Source organism: Rutilus rutilus (genome assembly GCF_951802725.1).
Source record: "Rutilus rutilus genome assembly, chromosome: 4".
NCBI lineage: Eukaryota > Metazoa > Chordata > Actinopteri > Cypriniformes > Leuciscidae > Rutilus > Rutilus rutilus.
In genome coordinates, this window is record NC_140212.1 from 19,315,879 (window position 1) to 19,340,694 (window position 24,816).

At 34.4% G+C, this 24,816-nt stretch overlaps 1 protein-coding gene across 2 annotated transcripts in view; it reads right to left on the bottom strand.

Annotated features, from left to right (window-relative positions):
• The window catches only part of LOC311288833 (uncharacterized protein), a 22,416-nt gene extending 5,453 nt beyond the window's left edge, over positions 1-16,963 (bottom strand). Inside the window, exons 1-11 of one of the 2 annotated variants that reach the window (XR_014627022.1) lie at positions 16,674-16,963; positions 15,096-15,232; positions 14,760-14,943; positions 13,480-13,624; positions 13,071-13,206; positions 12,172-12,283; positions 11,957-12,038; positions 11,565-11,673; positions 8,252-8,357; positions 6,239-8,087; positions 5,421-5,470 (exon numbers count right to left, since the gene is read on the bottom strand). Coding sequence is in view for 1 of the 2 variants with exons in the window: in XM_084406429.1 (XP_084262555.1) it covers positions 227-326; positions 447-567; positions 2,622-2,772; positions 4,904-5,027; positions 5,222-5,231 (506 nt within the window). In the remaining variant the exon portion in view is untranslated. Of the gene's footprint in view, positions 1-226; positions 327-446; positions 568-2,621; positions 2,773-4,903; positions 5,028-5,221; positions 5,274-5,420; positions 5,471-6,238; positions 8,088-8,251; positions 8,358-11,564; positions 11,674-11,956; positions 12,039-12,171; positions 12,284-13,070; positions 13,207-13,479; positions 13,625-14,759; positions 14,944-15,095; positions 15,233-16,673 lie in introns of those variants that run through there. The other variant, XM_084406429.1, reaches the window with a different exon arrangement.
• Positions 16,964-24,816: the final 7,853 nt, after the last annotated feature.

Genomic DNA, 24,816 nt, shown 5'->3' on the forward strand with positions numbered 1-24,816 from the left:
CCTGAAGAGTGTAAACAGTGACACTACCAAAATTAGTACAATACTTTTTGCATAAATGTTGCTTTCAATTTACATACGATTTTCGGGTACAATAATAGTTTACAAAAAAAACGATATAAGACTTTGTAAAACCATATTGCCTTCAATGCAAGAATCTACATATGGATTTCCACAGTAATTCCTTCTGCTTTTTCATGAACCAGAGGCAATAATGCCTAAGTAATACCTGTTTTGATTACTGCTGTTGCTCGTTACTATTGCATTGAATTTTGGTCGCCGTCTTACTTTCCTGGACATGTTTGTGGATAGATTTGTTTGAGTCATGGCTACAACATTCCAAAAAAAAAAATTATGAAAACAAGTTAGTTACTTCAAATTAATTTTTTTTGAGAAAGACACTTTTGTTTCAGAGCCATGAAGGTAATCGGTCTCATTTGTCCAATTACCAGTGAAGTCCACGTTGTAAGTCATGCTTCCCGCAGTAAACTGAACTGAGCCGCTTGGGTTGCTGTTGTACTGCTGCTCTATAAAATCGCTTCCAATTGAGGATGCTCTCCCACCGAATCCCTGCAGAAATCAGAGAGGAAACAAAATAAAGGCTGTGTGCTACATTATATCTAGCACAGGGTTTCTCAAACTCGTTCCTGGAGGGCCACTGTCCTACACAGTTTAGCTCCAACCCTGATCAAACACACCTACAGTAGCTGTGAGTTTCTAGCATAGATATCATATAATAAAGGCTAGATGTCTCGTGCGCGCTGCTGGCCAATGGAGGTCGACGTCCGCACACGGCGGCCATCTTACCACAGGGTGCTCGCTCACTCGTAACATGGTGCATGTACTTTTAAATAACCATAACTTGCTCAATTTTCTACCGATTTTCAAACGGTTTGGTTTGTTATAAACGTCAGAGATGTAGTTATGATACTGCATACATATGAATAATTATAACAATGGACTTCCATATGAAAGAATTAATAACGTTTTAAGAAACCAACCCGTTTGTAAATCCGTCAAGATTTCAGCGAGATAAGAGGATTTGTGTGCGTGCTGATCACTCACCTTAATGCACAGCTTCCCTGTGGTAAGATGGCCGCTGGTGATGCCGGAAGTGACTCCGCCTTAAAGGGGTGGTTCGGGATTTTTGACATCGGACCTCATTTTTAAGTCAGCCTGGTTGTTATTCATCAGTGGAGACATTTTAAAAAAAAAATTATCCAGTCCTTATATTTGGATAGTTAGCCGATGCTAGGCTAGCGCGAGTCAATGGTATATGTTAGCCAGCCATTAAAAACCGTTTTACCCACTCCACAGTGCACCAAACGCAAATCAATTATAACACTAGACTATCGATGTATATGTCCGTTGAGAGAATAATGTTAGAAATCAAACTTACCTTTCATCACATTGCATTAGTTATAATTTGTTCCCTGTAATCATAAGCCTTGTCTACAGCAGCAGCGGAGTGATATTGATTACCTAGGCAACCGAGTGAGCCGGTACACACATGACGCAAGTGTATTTACCTGCCGCTGGCACACTAACCGGAGCAAAGTAAAATTCCGCAGCTGCTGAGAAACTAGTTCCTTTGGGATCATTGAGATGAAAGGTAAGTTTGTCAAAAAAAAGATGTCAAAAATCCCGAACCACCCCTTTAAGACATCTTGCCTTTATATGGATATCTATGGTTTCTAGTGATCCTGAAGACATTGATTAGCTTGCTCAGGTGTGTTTGATCAGGGTTGGAGCTAAACTGTGCAGGACAGTGGCCCTCCAGGACCGAGAAAAACCTGATCTAGCAGGACTGCCAACTTTTGAGTTTAGCTTTCTAATCGAATTTCATGATTCGATTCATGAGCTTGCGAATTTCAATGTCGATTCAATATTCATTTGGGTATACATATACATGTTCATTTTTCTCAAAGGAAAAAAAAATCTAATGTTGTAAACTAAACAGGGAAACCTGTCAGCTTGTACATTATTAGTGAAGGTTAATTAATAACTGATTTGTATACAATTGCATGACACCGTTTTTATAATAATAACATTATATCTAATGTAAATATCTAATGGTATTAGAGTAAAAATATAATGAATATATAATATTCAAATGGTTAGGATTTTCGTGTACAATAATAGTTTACAAAATAGAGTGGTTACAATGTTACGATGTAAGACTTTGTGAAATCATATTGCCTTCAATGCAACAATTTAGGCTTTTTTTTGTGCAAAATACTCATCTCTAGAGTACATTTTTCATCCATACAGTTTATGGATGTATAATGTTTCTGAGATAAATGTAATGTGACCTGACACATTGTTTACATGCTGTTTTATCCGTAGTTGAAACTTTATATAAGATATGAGACATTTCATTAAGTTGTACTGCTTCCTTCAACATACCCTCTGATGTTAATTCATGTTTATTTTGTACAGTAACTAGTAAAGAGGAAGAGATGATCGTTCAATGGCACTACCGCTTTGCTTGAACTGAGGCGCAAAATTTGAATATAGAAAATAACCTGTTCTGTCTTGTCTATCAGCACATTGTCGCATGTTTTTTTCCATGAGAATATGGATGTGTGGCGTAATGAGTATTAGATATTTCTAGAACCACTTACCTGAGATCCATATTCACACCAGCGATGGTTATCTTTGTAGAACCAGCCTACTTCTTGTTTCTGGTTAGGGGACAGCAGTGTATTGCGCCGTATACTAAGGTTACGAAGAGGTCCACTGACTGTCATTTCGTCAAAGTCAATATTGACGGCCCTGTGCAATGAATGGGAAAGGCTTAAATTAATATTTAAAGGGTATTATTTAATTCACCCAAAAATGAAAATTCTGTCATTAATTACTCACCCTCATGTCGTTCCAAACCCGTAAGACTTTCGCTCATCTTCGGAATTCAAATGAAAATCTATTTAATAAAATTCTGTCCCTCCATAGAAAGCTATGCAACTACTACTTTGACGCTTCAAAAAGTTCATAAAGAGATCGTAAAACTAATCCATATGAATTGATAGGTTTAGTCCAAATTTTCTGAAGAGACATGATGAACAGATTGAACAGACTCTGTTAACATGTGCACTGCTGATTGATTCCTTTGTTTGCCAGACATGTGCCATGAGCCATGTGGGAAGATTGTTTGTTTGAATTATGTTTTAAAGCCTGTTCAGTTGTGATTAGTAAACTCACATCTCCTTTGTTCATTTGTATAATTGTTCAGTTTGTGTTGATTGACCACTGTCACTAATTGTATTATCTCTTTGTTATCCCTTTCTGTAGCACACAGACAATGCATTGAACCAAAGTCAACCTGAATGATAAAATAAAATACCACTGGTGTTGCAACAAACCTTGCCTTCTCCCTGCTTCATTCATCACTCCATATCACCTGACGTCTTCTGACCGAGACTCTGTTTGCTCACCAAACCCTCACTCCACCTGAACCATTCCCATCACCCTACAATTCCTTCATAAACCTTGATCAGCGGACATAAACAGAAGCTCAATTGAACCTGCTTGAAACGTTCAAACGTGCTGCGTAACACGAGAATGAACCTCATTGGTTCTTGAGGAAGCTCAAACGTGATGCGTAACACGAGAATGAACCTCATTGGTTCTTGAGGAAGCTCAAACGTGATGCGTAACACGAGAATTAACCTCATTGGTTCTTGAGGAAGCTCAAACGTGATGCGTAACACGGGAATGAACCTCACTGGTTCTTGCTGAAGCTCAAACGTGATGCGTAACGCGAGAATGAACCTCACTGGTTCTTGAGGAAGCTCAAACGTGATGCGTAACACGAGAATGAACCTCACTGGTTCTTGAGGAAGCTCAAACGTGATGCGTAACACGAGAATGAACCTCATTGGTTCTTGCTGAAGCTCAAACGTGATGCGTAACACGAGAATGAACCTCATTGGTTCTTGAGGAAGCTCAAACGTGATGCGTAACACGAGAATGAACCTCATTGGTTCTTGAGGAAGCTCAAACGTGATGCGTAACACGAGAATGAACCTCATTGGTTCTTGAGGAAGCTCAAACGTGATGCGTAACACGAGAATGAACCTCATTGGTTCTTGAGGAAGCTCAAACGTGATGCGTAACACGAGAATGAACCTCATTGGTTCTTGAGGAAGCTCAAACGTGATGCGTAACACGAGAATGAACCTCATTGGTTCTTGAGGAAGCTCAAACGTGATGCGTAACACGAGAATGAACCTCATTGGTTCTTGAGGAAGCTCAAACGTGATGCATAACACGGGAATGAACCTCACTGGTTCTTGCTGAAGCTCAAACGTGATGCGTAACACGAGAATGAACCTCACTGGTTCTTGAGGAAGCTCAAACGTGATGCGTAACACGAGAATGAACCTCATTGGTTCTTGCTGAAGCTCAAACGTGATGCGTAACACGAGAATGAACCTCATTGGTTCTTGAGGAAGCTCAAACGTGATGCGTAACACGAGAATGAACCTCATTGGTTCTTGAGGAAGCTCAAACGTGATGCGTAACACGAGAATGAACCTCACTGGTTCTTGAGGAAGCTCAAACGCACTGCGTAACACACTAGAATGATAAGTGGTAGTTGCGTAGCTGTCTATAGAAGGACAGAAATCCCTCAGATTTTATCAAAAAGATCTGCATATGTGTTACGAAGATGAAAGAAAGTCTTGCGGGTTTGGAACGACATTAGGGTGAGTAATTAATGACAGGATTTTCATTTTTGGGTGAACTATCCCTTTAATCCTTTACAGAATATATTAATAAAAATACTTTAATATATGACTGGTAGTGTATAATAGTAATAATACATGCATACAAACAAAATCAGTGAATGTAAAGTCAAAATTGTAGTGAAAAAATTATCTCTGCAGTGAATTTAAGACCAACTAACCCTATGTTGAAGTTGATGGTGATCCCATTTGCCCCTGGCTGACAGTAATGGGCCTCAATGACAAAATCATTAGCAATAGAAGCCCACTCCGTTCCACTGAACAGCTGCCACTCAAAGTGGTTACCTGAGGATTTGAATGAATGGATGACTGAATGAATGAACAAATGAATGAATGCACTGAAAAAATGAACAATCACTCAATATGGAAATGTTCATTTCTCATTAAGTTATTATCCTAATAAAGAAATTTTTGTCAGATATCCTTATATTTGCAGCAAAACAGAAACCAAAAAAAGAAAAGATATAACCCAACATTACCTGTCGCCATGTTGTTAGATAATGCTGCTGTGTCTTCCTGAATAGCGATAGCCTAGAGATTGCAATTTAACCATTTATACTTCATATTTTTTTTCTGTTAGATACAAATGTCAACACAGTGTGTAAAAATACTGTATCAAACAGAATCCGTCTACAATCACATGATTCAAAAAGGTAAATCAGAATAATTGTCACCTACCTAAATCATAATAGCTGACCTCCTCTTTAGCTCCTTTTCTCTTCACACTACTAAACAAATAGATAGAGACAAGACTATTCAGTAGAACATTTTATGAAACGTGTTTGAAGTAGGCCTACACTAAGTAATAATGTGATAATGTGTTTTAAATATGCCTATATTAGTAAACCACACAGTTCTACCTCAAAAGCAACATTTAAATATTTAAAATATGTTGGAAACTCCCTTCAGAAAGGTAACAGAGTTGACTGACTTGTTTAAATGGCCTTTGGATTCAAGATCATGAAACTAAGTGCTTCATAGAAAGACAATGTAATGCTGATATTTCGACATACATTATTCACCTTTTAATTATCAGTTATTAGATACAAAATCGCTGGTTGACATTTCAAGATTTTTTGCTAAACGTCGCACAAAATACAAGATATGTTTGATGACCTCGTGAATGTTTGATTGTCGTTTTCACGTTACACTTATGGAATATTTCATTAAAAATATGAATATTGTGGGGAAATGATTAACGCAAAACCTATAAGTAGCCTACTCCACTTTTAATAATAAGCTACGTCATAAAAATGCACTATTTTTAATAATGCACGTTAATCCAAAAATGTAAACACAGAGAGAATACAAATATAGCCTACAATCAAATGCAGATATAATGAGGGACACAAATGGTTCCCGTTTTGATGAATAACCCAAAATTTACAACAATTTAATCAGATCTGCGATCGAAGCTGTTATTGGACCCTCTCGGAGTTGTTGTAAAAAACGTCATGAAATTATTAGTTTTAAGTACTTTAAGGGTTAGTACTCACCAAATATACTTCCTAGACACCGCTATAGCGTCGGTAGCATATTTAAAATCTAAAAACGCATTTGTCAAGTAAACCTACAGTCGAATGTTTTGTTAAACTGCTCCACACAGAATCACTGAGAGTTTCGGTTTCTTTTCTGGCTTGTGTGAACAAACAGCTGGAGTTTGGAGGGTGTTTACTGGCTGTATTTACATATCTTTCACTGCTTAAAACGACTTTACGACGACGATGACGACCTGTTGTAGGCCTGTCTTGTATGTAACGTTAGGCTATACTTTATAATACAGCCTATATATAATTTTTGTATATGTGGGCTATTTCTAACCGAGCTGTATTTTTTGTCAAATTATGCAAGTGTGAAAATTATTTAATCGTGTGTATATACAAAATACTTTAAATTAGCCAAGACAAAGGTTCTGCCATTTTCTGGTAAAAATGTTTTTTTTTTTGTTTTTTTTTATCATTCTAAACGTAATTTCAAGTGATTTCAATTACCAAATGCTGTCAAACATGTAATTTGAGATATGATTGAAATTATCGTCATTAAAATACTAGAAAACATCTTGTTATTTGTATGGAATTAGTAATATTACATATTCAGTGTGTTGTAGTTAAATAAGGCCACATCATTTCATATTTATTTTTTATTTTTTAATCAAGTAGCACTTATAAACGCATCCATGCACTTCCACAAACTCTTGCATAGCATGTTGTTGCTGTCACGTTTGGTTTTGGGTTTTGGTTCATAGCATAACTTGACTTGACATGACATGACATAACACAACATAACACGCCAACAGAGGTTTGCAGTTAACAAGAGGCTGTGGAAACATGAGCTCAATAATACAGAGACTAATGAAGTGACAAGACACAAGGATTAGTGTAATAAACAAGGATGAAATAATGAACCAATTAGAACACATTAAACAAGGAAGCACATGACATGATCACAAGAGGACAAGGGAATTACATGACAAAGGGGAGCAAAAGGAAGGATAACATAACTAAACCACAAAGATAAGGCATGAAACAAAACCAAAACTAAACGTGACAGTGGCATGTAAACAGTTCAGTTTATAATCAATTAACCCAGTGAAACAGCTTCACACAAATGATTGTCGTAATGTATTTCATGTAATTTGGTAATTCACTTTTGTAATGTAAAAATATTCACTCAGTATTCACACAGTTTTATTGTGCATCCCTGAATCCACATTTGTTAACCCTTTCAGCAAGTCGGAGTGTTAATGCTAAAAAAACTAAGTGTACTTGGAAAATGAAACTGTCCAAGCTGTGTGTAAACATTGGCTGTCAGGCAGTTGCACAGGCAAAAAATATGCATGCCTGTATTGCTATGGCACAATGGCTGGTAAAAATAATTATAGAATAACCAAACATAATAACATTTCAAAATATACAATTCTTCAAATTAAACAAGCAAAATATATATGCTTCCTGTTGCTTGTTTTTAAGTTGATGTGGCAAGCAGCATCCCATACAGATCCGGCCCACGTCACGGCGGTACACGTAGAACCAGATGTGGGCCGGATGTGGGCCGGATCTGGGCCGACACTGGGGTGCCAAATAATTCATATTAACATAAAATAAATCTAAATGACTGAATTAACCAGTTCAAATTTCGCACAGGCAGTTTACGAAACAAAAAAGTGAATCCTGTTAAAACATCCTAACTCATAATCCCAAATCATAATTACTAAATAACTACATGATTCAACTCTTATTTGCTGTTTGATCTTGAGTATAACATCCGTTGCAAGACGTTCCGCCGCCGTTTACACACGCCTGATCTTGCGTTCGGCCTTAGTGTTCTGGTTAACTTGTCTCATCTCTAAATTAAAAAAAGAAAAAGACAAAGCAACATTTAGCATATAAAAAAATCATGTTCAAGAAGATAGTAATGTTAATAAACCCAAAGATCGTGTGGTGCCTCATGTTACTGACAAAAGACATTTAAATGTTTCACATGGTTTCTAAATGCTTTTGCTGACATACTTGCAAAATCCAGAGTGTAAGTGTCACGATTCACAGTGAAATGCATGGTCGCTTGGCTCTGTTGGTAACACCTCTCAATGTCAGCACTTGAGACTGAACAACCACCCTATTGAAAAACAAGATCAGTCACAGCAATTTCAATCTCTCTCTCTCGATAATTAAGGGCTAATGTACATTCAGCCTGTCATTACTGCAATCTAAACCCCTTCAGGAAGATCAGGTCTGGTCACCCTGAAGGATTTTATATTGCAATAATTACTGGTTGAATGCACTTTCCTGCTTATTATACGGCTATCAAATATATAATTGCATGGTCATGAAAACTTTTTGTAACACAATACAGGAATCAATACAATACAATATTAGTTTAGTATTATTGAGATCCTATTATAGTGGGTTTCTGCAGGTTTTATGAAGGTAAATTTAAGCGTTTTAAAGACCTTTTTAAGACCAAGTAAGGAACATTTAAGGAACAAATTGAAGGCAACACAATACGTCAGTATGTTCTCGAAATGTAAAAGTCTAGGGAGAAACACAATGAGTTGTATAAGCAACACTTCAGAGTTTGAAAATATAAATTCCAACAGCTATCCATTACTTGAATCGCTTTGCTCCCAACCACTAGAATATGGAAATATCTTTTACCATATCTTCTGATCACACGGGCAAAAAACAAGTGATGTTCTTCCTCAGTATCTTTGTCTTGTTTTACAGTGCAAATATCTAAAGATTCTTAAATCAAGATACATTTACTGGAGACACAAAATGACAAAATGTTTACTGAGAAATTGATCAAAATTAACTTTTGAGTTTATGATTAAAACAAGAACAAATATCTGGCTTGGAAAATTGATAGATATTTGTTCTTGTTCAATTTTTCAAGTAAATGTGTCTTGATTTAAAAATGCTTAGATATTTGTATTGGAAAACAGGACAAAAAAACTGAGGAAGATATAACATTTTTGCAATGTTTGCAACATTTCATGCCATTACTTTATTAATTTAAGACGTTCTGCTCCGATTTAAGACCTTTTTAAGACCTTAATTTGTGTAAGGGCGAATTAAGACCTTTTTAAGCCCTGCAGAAACCCTGTGATATTTTGAATATTTTTTTTTCATTTTCTATATTAATTTTAATTCGTTTTAGTAATTTTGTTGTGCGTTTTTGTCATTTTTATTAGTTTTTTATTTGTATTTATTATTATTAATTTGAGTTATTTTAGTACATCAAGGTAAATGCTGCCTTCACTCCATGGCGTAATAGCCTAAGTCCCTCATGGGACCTTACTTCGGAAAAAATATGTATGGTAGTCAATGGCGAGAGACAACTTATCTTTTTATTCCATCTGAACTGTGCCCTGAATTACACATATGATGTTTGTCAATTTAAAAGATAATTATGAAAGTCAAGAAAGTCGCAGTTTGTCATAAAACAGAAGAGTAACATTTAGTTTTATGTGAAAATCGCTCAATGAACTACATCTCTCGTCTCGCACTATGTACGTCACAAGATCCGTTGCTCGTATGTGTGCAGTCTGGTACAAAACACTCACGCATGACGGCGTAACGTTACGATTATAACGTAAGACTATAGAAAAAATGACAGACGTTAGCTTCAGTAAAGTTAGCTTCATTCATTGAGAGAAAAGGTATGACGTCACACGTGCGCCTTCTGGGTTTGTAGTCTTTGTAATTACGTATTTTCACAGTCTTATACCTCAACAGTTTTACATCAAACTGCGACTTTCTTGACTTTAAAATGTATCTTTTAAATTGACAAAAATCATATGTGTAATTCAGGGCACAATTCAAACGAGATCAAAATATTTGTTGTCTCGCGCCATTGACTACCATACAATATTTTTCCGAAGTAAGGTCAGAGAATGTCTAATAGGAAGAGAATTGGCACTCTCTGCTTACTTCCGGTTTCTGGACTGGCTGCAGTAACACGTCTCTGTCCATGCGGGGGCGCTCGCAGGCGAGTGCAGAATGAATGGAGGTCTATGGCGAAAAACCCTCAAAATCCACTTTTCTCAGGATATAATTTTTTGTCTAGTAATTTGAATGTTGTATTCGAAAGGAGATGCAAAGAAATTACACATTGCTGGGTGTTAGATTTTTTAGAGTCACTTATTTGGTTTAAAAAGTCTTTTAAAATGTCAATGACGTCAGAATGCTGACGTCATTAGCAGAATGCTAGCGTGTTATGGGCAACAACAACTCAACCTGTAAGAAATCGAAAAGAAATAAGTACTCGTTCATTCAACTTTCGACCTATAAGTTAACCCATGTTGAACTTGCAAAACCTACAATAAAATCTGAGATTTCTCAAAGGCAATCGGGTGAAAGAGACACATTTAGCCGTCTAGCCCCATAGACTCCCATTCAGTCTGCACTCGCCCGCGATCACCTCCAGTGGAATTCTAATGGAACTGCAACCAAGATCGATACAATGGGGCTAATAGGAAGTGCCAAGGCTCTCCGTAGACGGGCTCTGGTAAGGTCCCATGGTGGTCAACCGGAAGGGGAGGGACTTAGGCTATTACCGTAAATGACAACACACGTGACTTTCTATTCGGAGTTGTTCACGTCCTCACGCTTGGAATTATGTGTTTCTATGTACACTATCAACAGCAAAATTAATCTGCAACGGTCACGTGGTACAAGTCGGAGCACTCAAAAACGACGCAGGGTACGGTACGGTAAACTGAAGAGACGTTTACACGACACCGCTTTCAACTAAAACGTTTTTGAAACCATTACCGATACCATTATAGCCTCGATGTAAACTACAAAACCGCGAATTTGTGAAACGGTGATGTCATGCGTATTACGTGTTCAGTCTGTAGGCGTGTAGTTTTTCTTTACAAAGTGACATCTACTGGCCAGGCTTGAATACTACAACGTTTTTAATTGTTTTAAAGGATCTGTGTGAATGGGGATCATTTTGACAACGTTGTCGATTGTACGTGAAAAGTGCAAAGTAAAAACTTTTCTGAAACTTTTTCTTTAAGTCATTTAATTAAAATAATAATAATATTAAAGCCCTCTGAAGATGTTTTTACTACAGCCATCAACCGTTTTGAGTCGCAAAAGGTGCAAATTATCATTTCTAACTTAAACAGAGACACAAAAGATCAAATGTACTGTACAATTTGACAGTCATTACACAAAATATTAGAATTAAGAATCAAGTATTTTAGAGAACCGTATGGTATAATCAATATACACATAAAAAATAGTGCTCAAAGTTTTAACATACTAAAAAAGCATTGTGCATTTGTAAATAATCAAAGAAATATAGAAGTTTTACCGTGTTGTTGAAGGTGTACCACTGACTTCTCCCTTTAAACTGCCACACTGGAGTTTTATTTGTTGGAGGATTGAACAAGTTTTTGAAATGGGAGGTTATTCCTTGTAATCTGTTTTGTGAGCACATTGCACTGTTAGTAGTGTAAGTTATGTGCATTACTTTTAAACAATAATGCAAATCAATTTAAACACAACCAATTTTACTTATGAATGAAACAGAATATTCAATGAAAAAAACATTGAATGTTTTTTTTGCAATGGACTTAATGGAGAAAAGTGGGCGTTATATACCTGAATATCACAAGGGTAGCACTTTTATTTCAATATGCCATTATAAATTAGATTGTAACGTGATAAGGCAAAGAGTCAAACATGAATCTGTTCAGTATTTACCCTCCAGTTTGTGATGCTTCATATTTAGGGCGCCGTCTAACTGGCCTCTTATTGCCTGTAGATACATTTGTCTGACACATTCCTGGAAACACAAAGACATTCATGAATGTGACCTTTCCTGTTTATAGAAAGGAATTGAAAAGAAAAGATGTGTGTGTGTGTGTGTGTGTGGGGTGTGTGTGTGGGGGGGGGGAGGGTGTGAATATGAAACAAACCTTTGAAGCTAATCTCATACTGGGCAGATTCAATGCCCAACTTAACTGAACCACTTTGGTTGTTTTGATACGCCGTCTCCAGTTCTGAGCTCTCAATTGGACTGGTTTTGCCCTATAGACACACAAATACAATCAATAGATATTCATTAAATAATTCTTATTCATGAAAAGTGGTATTATCATTGATGTGGTATCACTTTCATATCCATATAATATTATAGATATATCTAGGCAAACACAGGAAGTGAAACACAGGAATAATACATATAAAAATAACACAAAACAGGGGAAACAAGGCAGGAATGTAACAATAATGACTTTTATGTATAGATTTATTGTTTGTCTTGTCCCAACCCCAGGCTTTCATTGTTAAAATATCCTTTATATAAATATTTTGTGGAGTGTATATACAAGTTCTGTCATAAAATCCATCATATTCCACATCCATCATAAAAATCTATGATTTATTACTTTAAACTATGGAACTTTGTTAAATATTATATTTTTTTATTACATTATTTATATTCTATGTATTTTATATACTTATTGCTCAGAGCATGTTATTTTCATTACGGTAATTTCAAGCTGTAATTTTGACTAATTATACCCCCCCCCCCCCCAAAAAAAGAAGAAAATTGTAATATGCTAGATGCTAGATATTTAAATGCTAGATATCACTTAGCCTTAAAGCAATCTGTGTTTTAATTCCAAAATGTATAGTCATTTCCAACACAAATTTGTTTTTGAAAAATATTAGTTCAGAAAAAAAAAAGAAGAGGAAAATGACTATATATTCAACTAGGAAATTGTTAGTGGACAAATTTAGTTAAAACTAGTGAGACTGTGAAAGTGTGTTTATTTTGCAGTCTGCCGGTCACATCCATGAGTGTAAAACTCACCTTCCCTCCATACTGGTACCAGCATTGGTTACCTCTGTAATACCACAACCACTTTGTATCCTTTGAGCTCATACGTCGCACTTTAATATTCTTTTTTTTAAGAACTCTCATTTTAGTGAAATCAATGGAAATGACCCTGTAATGTGGATGAGAAGGAGTCAACATGTCAGTTACTTATAGCTGCAATAATCGAGTTATACAAGCACTTATTAACGGGATGTGGCCAAAACTGCAAATTTGGCAACAAATAAATAAATAAATATAATAATAAAAAATACAGCGTGTTACAGCGTACAGGAACAAAATGTGGGAAAATATTGACAGGATATTCATTTTTGGGTGACTATTCCATTAAATCTTTGTAAAAATCTTGGTACACGCAAATAAATATGTATTTGTTTGCACATACCCGGCACGGGTGTTATAGATTGTGATTCCTTTGGTGTTGGGGAGTGAATACTGGGCTTCTAGAATGTGATCATGGGTAATGTTCTCCCAGCCCTTTCCAAAATTCAACTGCCATCTGTAGGGCCCGTCACATTCTTCATCAGCGACTGTATGTGATTACAAAAAAAGATCAAATGACTACTGATGATTAAACATACACACATCAATATATACACAAGCATGAGTGATTGTACTTAATTACTATACATAATTATACAACAGATCTCAATTGTATTTATCAATCATATTCATTCCAGTGCTGTTAGTGTTAACTAGAACTAATACTATTTTTTTTAATTACTGTTATCGTTGATTGAATTAAACCTGCAATAAAAAAAATAATTAAATATATTAGATTCAAAACTTAAGCTTAGAACATTTTGAAAATTAGAAATGTTGCCCTGGCAAATAACAGCAAAAAAATAAAATAAACCTGAAATACAAATAATTTAATCTAAATATATTAAATAAATAAAATGACAACTACACTAAAACTGACTAAAACTAAAAGTAAAAGTGACTTCAATATGAATAAATATTATAAAAATATATATATATATATTAATAATACTAAAATGACAGTATCGTTTGAAAAAAGCCAATGAAATTTAGTCTTTAGTCTCAGAGGACATATATTATATTATATTATATTATATTATATTATATTATATTATATTATATTATATTATATTATAATTGAAGAACGTTTGGTTATTCGTCTATATTAAGAGTTAACTATCAGCTGCTGCTGAATTTGACATTTTAAATGTCATGTTTCAGGATAACATTGAGTGTGTCCTTAAAAAAAGGGCAAGAAAGCTAAGAAAAAAGGGTAACACTTTATTTTACAGTGTCCTTTGTTACATGTTACATGTAGTTACCATAGTAATAACAGTTAATTATACATAATTACATGCAACAAACCCTCAACCAAACCCTAATCCTACCCTAACCCTATAGTAAGTACATGTTGTTAATAATTATTACTCTGTAATTATACATTTAAGTACTTTCTACCAATGACACCTTAAAATAAAGTGTAACCGAAAAAGGTTTGCTTTTAAATACTTAAGTAATTACATGTGGGTGTAATTACTAGATATATGTGTAATAATACATGTGGAAATGCTTTTTTCATTTAAGTTTCTTTAACTTTTAATTGAGTATTGATGATACAGTACCCAAATTTGAATGAAAAAGTACAATTTCTCAATATACTTTTCCACCCCCATCCACACATACCTGCAGACGAGGCTCCGCTATCTCGTCTACTGTGTCTAGACGATGAACTCGGAAGGTTGTGGTTGAGATTACACCCGGCACCATACTTGCACGAACCCTTCAGAAAGTAACTGCATATGTGCTCCTTCCTACACTTGTCCCCAAAACGGCAGTTACCACGGTTGTAATGCATACAAACGTTACGCTTGAACACAAAGCATCAGAATTGATTAAGATTCATTCATTTATTAAGCTGCATTCACACTCAATAATGATGATTCTTTCTAAATTTTTTTTTTTTTTTTTACACCACAATGGCTTTTGTTTCTGCTTTCCATTGAAATGTCTTAGATGTACCTTGCCAGATGCTTCAGCACCAGATGCGTGTGCAGCTGCTTCGGTGTCAGAGGCAGAATCGGTGGCTGCCTCCGAGTCCGTGTCACTGTCACTGAAATCTGAGCAACTCTCACTAGATTGCTGACTGCTGCCTTCACCTAGGAAGAAAGGAGTGATATGAGAACAATTTGAATCAATAATTGTAAATTAATTTTGAGACAGTTTGACGATAATGATAAAAATGTATGCAATTGAGATCGGGGAGTCTGGTGCTAGTTGTCACACAGGGAAGGGCTTTATTTCACTTTTATCTACTAATGGTTGTTTTTTATTAAACAGCCATATACTTTCATTTGTGTGTGTGTGTGTTGTTCTTTATGCTCATAAATGCTGCATATATTTGATTGAGTACACTAAAAACATTATTATTGTGAAATATTATTACGATTATTAAAAGAAGTGTTACATTTTAAAATTTTAATTTATTCCTGATATGGCAAAGTTGAAATTTCAGCAGTCTTCGGATCAACGTGATCCTTTAGAAATGATTTGGTGCTCAAGAAACATTTATTATTATCAATGTTGAAAACAGTTGTGCTGCTTAATATTTTTGTGAATTAAAAAAAATATATATTTACATTCTGTAAAAGTTTATCCAGACAGGGTTTCTTACCATAGGGGGGTCAACTTACCAGGGGCCATCTTATCCCTCTTTTAACATTTAACAACTAAATTAGCAAATGTTTCGAGGTTTATGTATCATTATGTTTATGTAAGGTTTAATTCTTTTCATAACACACTGGCTGATTCATCATCATTCTGCACATGCTAAACTTACATCTAAATAATAAATACACATTGTCCTTAATAAGGGAGGCATCTACCATTTAGGTAGCCTACTAATATAATCCCACATAAGTGTTTTTATAATGCTAAAATTCACATTTGAGTAGTAAATAAGGTACAAAGATGTAGCTACCTTACCACACATGTGGCACATGTTTTCTGAGAGCTGTACTTGACGGTCACTTTTTAAATATTAGCCTGGGTTGTTTCACTTTCAACACATGTTTGGGTCAAATATGGACAAACCCAACCGTTGGTTTACATTTTTAAATTAAATTTTTAAAACCACCGGTTGGATAAATCCACATTTGACCAAAACATGGGTTGAAACAACCCGGCATAGTTCGTATATCGTCATATATGTGTGCATATACAGCGGTAGCAAGTTGCACAAACCGCAAACCTAAAGTTAAGAAACCCCTTACACAATCTTCCCATTGTGACAACATGTCTCGTTATTAAGGTAAGAGACTTTGTCATTCCAAAATAAACACCCTGAGATATGTTCACTGCCACTGGAATACAACTTATAAGTAGTCTAGTTTTAGTGAAATATTTCTAAATGAGAGTGACGCCTTAACCAAGAGAGTGTCAACCGAAACCGCAGACAAGCTAACGTTATATCACTGCATTAACGTTAAGTTACCTCCTGAGATGAAAAGATTGCTGAAAAGTCTTCTAAGTACTGACAGCTTACATTGTATGTTTAATGCACTTTTGTTTATTTGATATCGGAATATATATGAAACTCACCTGAATCATGATAGTTCGAAGCCATATTCCTAAATGAAACGCCCTTTGCAGTCTTTCAGTTTCATTTTCTAGTAAATATAACTGCATTTGCTCGAGACTCGAGAGTAGGCAACTAAACAAGCAGGCTATCGTTGTTTTACCGAATTAATACATTATTTCATAATGGTTTTACGTAAAGATAACTCGTAAATGGTTTTAAAGTCCATTTGAACTAAAATAAATAAATAAATCCCTATAAGTACAGCAATAAAATTAATGTATCGTCTTCAAGAAGTTATTTTTCAAGCTCTGGCGCCACCTGCAGGGCAGAAATCGTAAATGCAGGCGCTTTTAACAGCTAATAGTTCACCCAAAAATGAAACATTTTGTCATCATTTACTCAACCAAGTTGTTCCAAACATGTATGAGACTCTTTATTCTGCTGAACACAAAAATAAGATATTTTGAAGAATGTTGGTAACTGACAATTGACAGTGGCCATTGACTTCCATAGAATGTTTTTCCAAAATGGAAGTTAATGGCTACCGTCGTCTGGTTAAGATTCTTCAAAATATCTTCTTTTGTGTTCAGCAGAAGAAAGAAACTCATGCAGATTAAGGACAACTTGAGGGTAAGTAAATTATGAAAAAACGATTGAACGCCCTCTTCTGAAACTCGAAACCCATATGGAAAAGGTTTGCTAAAAACTCCTGTGTTCCAACAGAATATTGTAAGGGACATATATGCTGCAAAAACCACATATATAAATTGCATAATATTAATGTATTTTTAATCATATATGTCCTACATACAACTAAAGCCATATAGATTTTCATGATGTAAAAACATAGGAAAATAATGCTAATTTAATATGAATGTCCAGCATGGACGTGTATAAAACACAGTGCAGTTCACCAGTCAGTGTAAGGCTGTACTTCACTCATGCTTGTTCTTATCTTGTCCTAAGTCGAGCCCTATGCCTGTAGTCAATCATGGTTATACTGTATAATCAGCCTTAGATGAAACACAACATTTTACACACAAGCACACATTGTAATTACAAAATGATTTATTAGAGTGTATTCTACAAGATACAGTTGCATTATTGCATATTTCACATATCAATAGTTTTCATTTTAAATCCTACATCACCAGATTTAATTTTCATTTGTGACAATTTCTCTAAACTTTATCACTACTATGGTATACAACAGTCCTATTCTTAACCTACAAACATAAAACTTTACTAAATGTCGAAGTGATTCTTATGCTTATCACTCAGTGAAAATAATTCAGTGGCTTAGTAAATATCAGTAATAATTAACTTTATTAACTTAATAAAATCTCTGAATATCATTTACTTGATAGTTTGAATTGAACATACCGAAATAACTGACTAAAACTCCAACAATTATTTTTGTTATATTTAAGTTTGATGTTTTTCACTAAAATAATTTAGTATTTGAATAACCAATTATTTATTTAAAATACACTGAGCTAATATATTTGTGAAACTTCCATCACGATATTTGAGAATGGATAGTTTTATCTTCATAAGTGTAAATTAACTGTTTCGAAGCCCAATTTAAGACTTTTTTTTTGTGTTGATTTAAAATTATTTTATGACTCTCTTTGTTTATCAACTAATAAGAAAGCTGCTAAAACTTCTTTGTCGCTCAAAGAAATTATGGTTTCTTTATAAATTACTTCCTGATTTTCGGAAGATAATTATTTATTTATGTATTCCCAATGTTATTTATTTCTAATTACTTGTACTCATTTTTTGTATTTGTAGTTTCTATGATTGTTTTGTGAATTGTTATTTTTTTTAGACTATCCCTTATCTACTGCCTTGCTTTACTTTGAGTTTACTGTCTTGTTTTTATTTTATTTTATTTTATTTTTTGTGCTTGATATTGTATTCCCTGTGCTTTTTGTTAAAAATTTTTTTTTGAAAATGGATAATTAAACGGATCTGTTTCAAAAACCACAAATATTTCTTAAATAAAATTAATATTATTAATATTTAACACATACGAAATTTATTAAGTTTACTCAATTAAAACAATGCACCCCTCCCCCACCCTCTGACGTGACGACAGCTCAGCGGTTGAGTGAGCGCGTGCTGTTTGAACTCTCTCCACCAGTCTCGATCTCCTCTTCTCTCCTCAGCGTCGCAGAATTGGTGCATTTCCTCTGTGAAATTCAGGTGTGTTTATGTTTTTTTTTTTTGTATAATCATTAATGTGCTTTAAATCATTTTATTTAATGCGAAAGAACATACAGAGACGCAATGTTACTCACCTTAAACGAGTTAAACGAGTGTCGACTTGCGCCTGCCTTTTCGCGTGATTGTAACGCCTTGCATAAAAAACACACGACTATAACACACGGTTATTTAGTAGTATTTAATAGTATTTTTTTTTTTTTTTACTATGGAAGTCAGTGGGGTCCATCAACTGTCTGGTTACCGACATTTTCCAAAATATCTTCTTTTGTGTTCAGCAGAAAAAAGAAATTCATACAGGTTTGAAACAACTTGAGGGTGAGTAAATGATGACAGAATTTTCATTTTTAGGCGAACTATCCTTTTAATCACTGTTTTAGAAACATATTTGACTCAACATTGTTCATTTGCAATAATATGTTATGATTTGTTCACAAACAACAGGCCCAGACAGTTCACAAATAACGTAAATACACGGTCTTACAAAGTCATTGCTTTATAACTGCTCTTTCAAATCCTGTAGGAAAATTAACAGTCCTCGTAAAGGTCAGTGATATTCTGACAGTAATCCTCGAACCGGCTTCTGCACTGTACAATTTACAAATCTGCCAACTGCATATATAAGTGAATCAGATGTTGGTCATCAAAACATGAAATCTGTATGAAACACATAAACAAATGACACAAAATGTGTATAAATTCTATATGACTTTAATATGACTAGCATATGATTCAATATAAGAACTTTAAATTATTTATATATTAATTTTATATGAGTTTTATATATTTCTACTAATACCATACACATTTGCATACTTTTGTCATGTAAAACTCATATAAGACTTTTAACAGTATTCATATATAACGCAAAAATCCCCTACAAGTTGTATGTGTGCTATTTAGTATGAAAGTGGCCATAATCGGTCTGATTTTGTATAAGACATGTATGGGCCTTACATGAAACACAGAAGGTAATTCTGGCTGATTTAAGTAAGGAAGATATATGGTTGCTGTATATGAACCATGCAGGTTTTTTTCATATGGGAACTGTTTTATTGTCTCATGAGCAAATATGTGTTTAAGGTGAAGTGGACTTTGTTTCTACTATTAACAAAAGTTGTATGACATGAATAACATTTCTCTAAAACAAGATAGGCCATACTAAAAGCATCAAATAAATACATACAATGGTTAAATGATGGTTTAATTTATAGAATCCATGAGAGGTATGTGGGCCTATATTGTATTACATTAGTTTACAAACTGTTGAACGCAATTACAAAATTAATGATTGTATTTTTATTTCTCATATAGAGTACTAACTTTATAAACCCAAAAAAGGCATGAAAAACAAACAAAAAATGTATAAATGATATCGTATGAATATAAATACAATAGAATTTTGTGGAGCGTCATTTCTGTGGGTTAATTGTGTCTTAATTTGTTTGGAAAGCTAAGTTCAGTAGCGGATCAAAAGTAGACACTGGGAATATTGTGTATGAAAAAGTCTATTTAATAATAAATTATCATTAATAATTAAAATGACTCTCATGGCACCACTTGAATATAAACTGTCGATGTACTTCTTCAACTGACCACTAGATGACAGGAGCAGAAACAGTGAACTTCCCTTCCGCTCAATCATAATGCCTTCAGTTTAGGTATCAAAACTCCGTATTCAAATGACAGGTGTACATTTAAAATTCAAACCATGTTGCTTTTCTCACTTTTTATTCGAAGATTAAAACTGTGGTTATCGTGTAAGGGAGGCGTGGGAACACAGTAGGCTGTGTTTTGCTCTTTGTTTACACACTTTAGCATTTAAAACGATAATTTTCATGTCTGTTGGCTTTGAGGTCATCTAATGTACAAAGTAAATCTTATTGAATCGAATGTTACGTAAAATATGAAAGCAAACCCAGTTTAGAATGTCTTATTTTCATCCACATCTGGACATGCTGTCAGTTTATAAAAACACTGACCTCTTATGAAGGTAAATTAAACGCAATATTGAGCTAGTTCGGGCAAGAATGCATTCATATCACTTTAGGTCTCGAATTAATGTTTAAGTGCCTTTCAGTGTATGGAACAGTTATGACAAGGCTTTAAGTTAATTAAAGTCTCCTAATATCGGTTTGCATAGCACTCAGCAGCAATAACAGCACTGAACTGAACATCTATAATTTAAAGTGAGCCATGCTCAGAGAAAGTAGGTCTTTAAATAATTTTCTTTTCAGTCCCTGGCACATTTAGTCTTCCTATAGTAATATATAAGTAGCCTAGTATATATCAGTTTTGGGTAAGTATGTTTGTTTGTTTTTGTAAAAAGGAGGTATTGAATTGACCAGGCTGCATTAATACACAAAATGCAGGGGATACAGAGAACAGTATTTAATTATTAAACCTTTATTTAACCAGGAAGAGACTCATTGAGGTTAAAAATCAAGAGTGTCCTGGCCAAGACAGGCAGCAGTACTATACCACACATACAGTACATACAAAAATATACAAAAACACTAGAAACATAAAACAACTAACACAGCAAATCTTTCAAAGTCAACTACAATCCTAAAAACAGGTTAGGTAAAACATCTGCAGCCAAATGTGGCTGACTCCATGTCAATCAACAACCTCTTAAAAGCGACCAATGAGACGAGCTCAGTAAGTTTCATGGATTTCTGTAAATTGTTCCAAGCAGAGGGAGCTGCAAACTTAAAAGCCTTTTTTCCTAGCTCAGTTCTGACCTTTGGGACAGATAGCAGGAAAAGATCCTGGGAACGAAGATTATAGGACCCGGTACTTTTTATACTGATATAGGTCAGAAGATAGGGTGGGAGGAGACCTAAAATAGTCTTGTAGATAAAGATAAGCCAGTGTTGAAGTCTACGTGTTGATAGAGAGGGCCATCCAACACGTTCATACACTGTAAATGATTTCTGTTGTTTTCACAGCATTATACTGTTTTTCTCAACAGTTTCTTGCTGTATAACCTATGTACAGTATGTTACTGTAGATTTTGTTGCTTTCACAGTATTATTTTGTATTTTCAACAGTTATGTACTGTGCACACAGTTGACAGTATGTTACTGTATATTTTCAATGCATTCTGGGAAATTATTAGTTACTGTAAATCTAAATACAGCAGTGCAAATTGACCGCGAAAAACACCACACACAATTCCACGAGTAAAATTGCTAGCCTACTAACGTTATCCTTACATAAAACATTTTCAGGACTGGGTGACCATTAACAGTCTTAATTTCTGTCAGTGGGGGGTGCATGAGAGCGCATTTGAATGAGTTTTTCTGTTGTGTCAGTTGTGTCAGTCTTTTCTGCCGACCTGGAACTTCAGCCCGGTGTTAGGAACTTCGCCATATGGTAAGTAATAAATCTTAATATTTGTATGCATGGATTCTAGCTAATAATTTTAAAATTATTTAGAGAGTATGACCAGGATTTAGATATTTAATTTAATTTATTCTTAACATTTTACTATCAGCTGTGTACAATATGATAGGCTACTCTAGGTTTCAATGTAGTTTGGGACATTGGTGTTACTGTAAATTTAAATACATTAGTACGAAATGACCGCGAAAAATAACCACAAGCTGCCGTTTTATGAATAACTCGTCTTCAGTTCCCTGAGTAACGTTGAGAGCGCGCAGGCCTTTGCATCGCGTCGCTGTGTCTGTCGGCGAAGTTTTCGCCATATATATCTGGTTAGTGATGAATCTTTATATATTTTTTATGCAAACTAAATAGTAGCAGGTTATGTTAGTTTAGAAGAACTGCCCGCGGCTTATGTTCTATAACGCCTGTAACGCGGATTTCCTTCATGATGATAGCTAGCCTACTTGATTATTAAATGTAATTTTATAAACATAGATTGCATATGTAGCCTCTTATAAGGTCAGAATGATCTAATAATTGTGTTATTTACCATTTTAAGTCGGTGGAAGCGCCTGCGCGTTCATTATATATATATATATCATACCGTTGGGAATTGAAAATCGATATCCTGAAATCGGATACCCAAGGTTAGGATTCGGATTCTTGTTATAAAATTAAATTTTCGATTCCTCTTATTGATTTATTCGCGCTTATTTTTGTCTAAATCAGAATATTCTTTTACACGTCTGTGAGGACCTGACCTGGCGATCTGCCAGGACCTTGTGCAGTTACCTCAGTCTGTTCATTCATACACTTTTGTTACAAATTGATCTCTATTAGTAACACCAATGGCTTTTTATTTTGCACAAATGATGGTTTAGAGCTTTGACTTAGAGCTTATTGTGATGTGACTTATTACAGATGATGCTACATATTGTGATCACTCTTGATTCAGTTGGAAAATATATAGGCTATATATTTTTTTTGTGTTTACAGGTTTCTTGTCAGGATAAATCCTGAAAATTCGAAATGAACATCACAGTTCCAGGTGAGCAGAAAGAGTGCGGAGGTTGTTCGGAGGAAGACCATGGCCTTGAATCAGGGACTTTGCAGAATATGATTGGCAAAATCATTAAGGTAAGAGTAATATTAGGGATGTGCAGCGGAGCCCATATCTTTAGAAATGATTTGTGTCTGAATCTGTATTTAGAAAAATCCAAAAAGGGTGGAAATGACTTAAACCATACATTTTTCAAATTGATAGTCTGTTTTATAATGTAATTATGTTCCCTTCACAGTTTCCATTTAACAAATATGCCTTGTATAAGTCAAATAATTTGTATTTTTATATTATAATGTTTACACCTCTTTAAATAAGTTTTAATTAAAACATGAAATGGTAAAAAATAGGGTTGAGTGATATGGTCAAAAATCATCTTGATAAAATGTTTCATATCAGTCAGTATTGATAATTATCACAATCAATGTCAAATATTTATTTATTTTAAGTTTTAAATGTTCTCAAACATACATTAAATAATGAAGACAACAGGTAAAGTTAAAATATAATGAAATGTAATAGGGGTGGGAATCTTTTTGATTCAACGATTCGATTCAAATCGATTCTTTGGGTCACGATTTGATTCAAAAGAGGCGGTACTTTTGAAATTGGGAATTCTCTTTTGAATCAAATTTCATTTTGATATATGCATAGAATAGATTTAAAATCTCTGATCAAATCTAAAATCAAATCTATGCATATATCTAAATGAAATTTGATTCAAAATCGAGAATCGAACAGAAATGATCAGCAGCTACTGTTAGCCCCAATCAAGCGCATTTCAAGCGCAGACACATTTCATTTATAAATGGCCGTGCCCACTCTTCCGTGAAAAATAAAGTGGATACCATAGGAAAAATAAATTCTCCTAAAAAGGTGTTGATAATGTGAGTTAGGTTTTTTTTATTATTAGTTTTGCCTCTGATTGATTTGTGCTTATCATTCCTTGCAGGATTATCAGAAGTGTTGTCGCTCTTCTTCCACTTGACACCATCACTACCCTCCTCACCTGGCCTTCATCCTCACCTGTCTTGCTTTCTTTCTAAGTTTCTTTTTTACCTGTTCAGGATCATTTTTGCATGAATTGAAATACATGAATTGTTCACTGATCTTAATTATTAAATATATATTGTTCATTAGTCTTCTTTTAAAACAGATTTTTATTGTTTATTATCATATTACATTATTATTACTAATGTATTGTTTAAAAATACACAATAAACCTTGTTGTGCAGTTAAAGCTTCAATTGTTCTTTTTTCTATTTACCATTAACAGTTAAAATAATATTCCTACAGATTTTCTACATATTCTACAGGTAACACAGTAGCACTATAAAAGTAATAAAATAACATTTCATAACTGTATAATACTATACAGTATTATTAAAAATCAACGGTGTAATACTGTGTTTTAACGTGGTAAAAAATTACAGTAAAATAATGTATTTAATTTTACAGTATGCTTAACAGTACTGTATTTAGTGTTA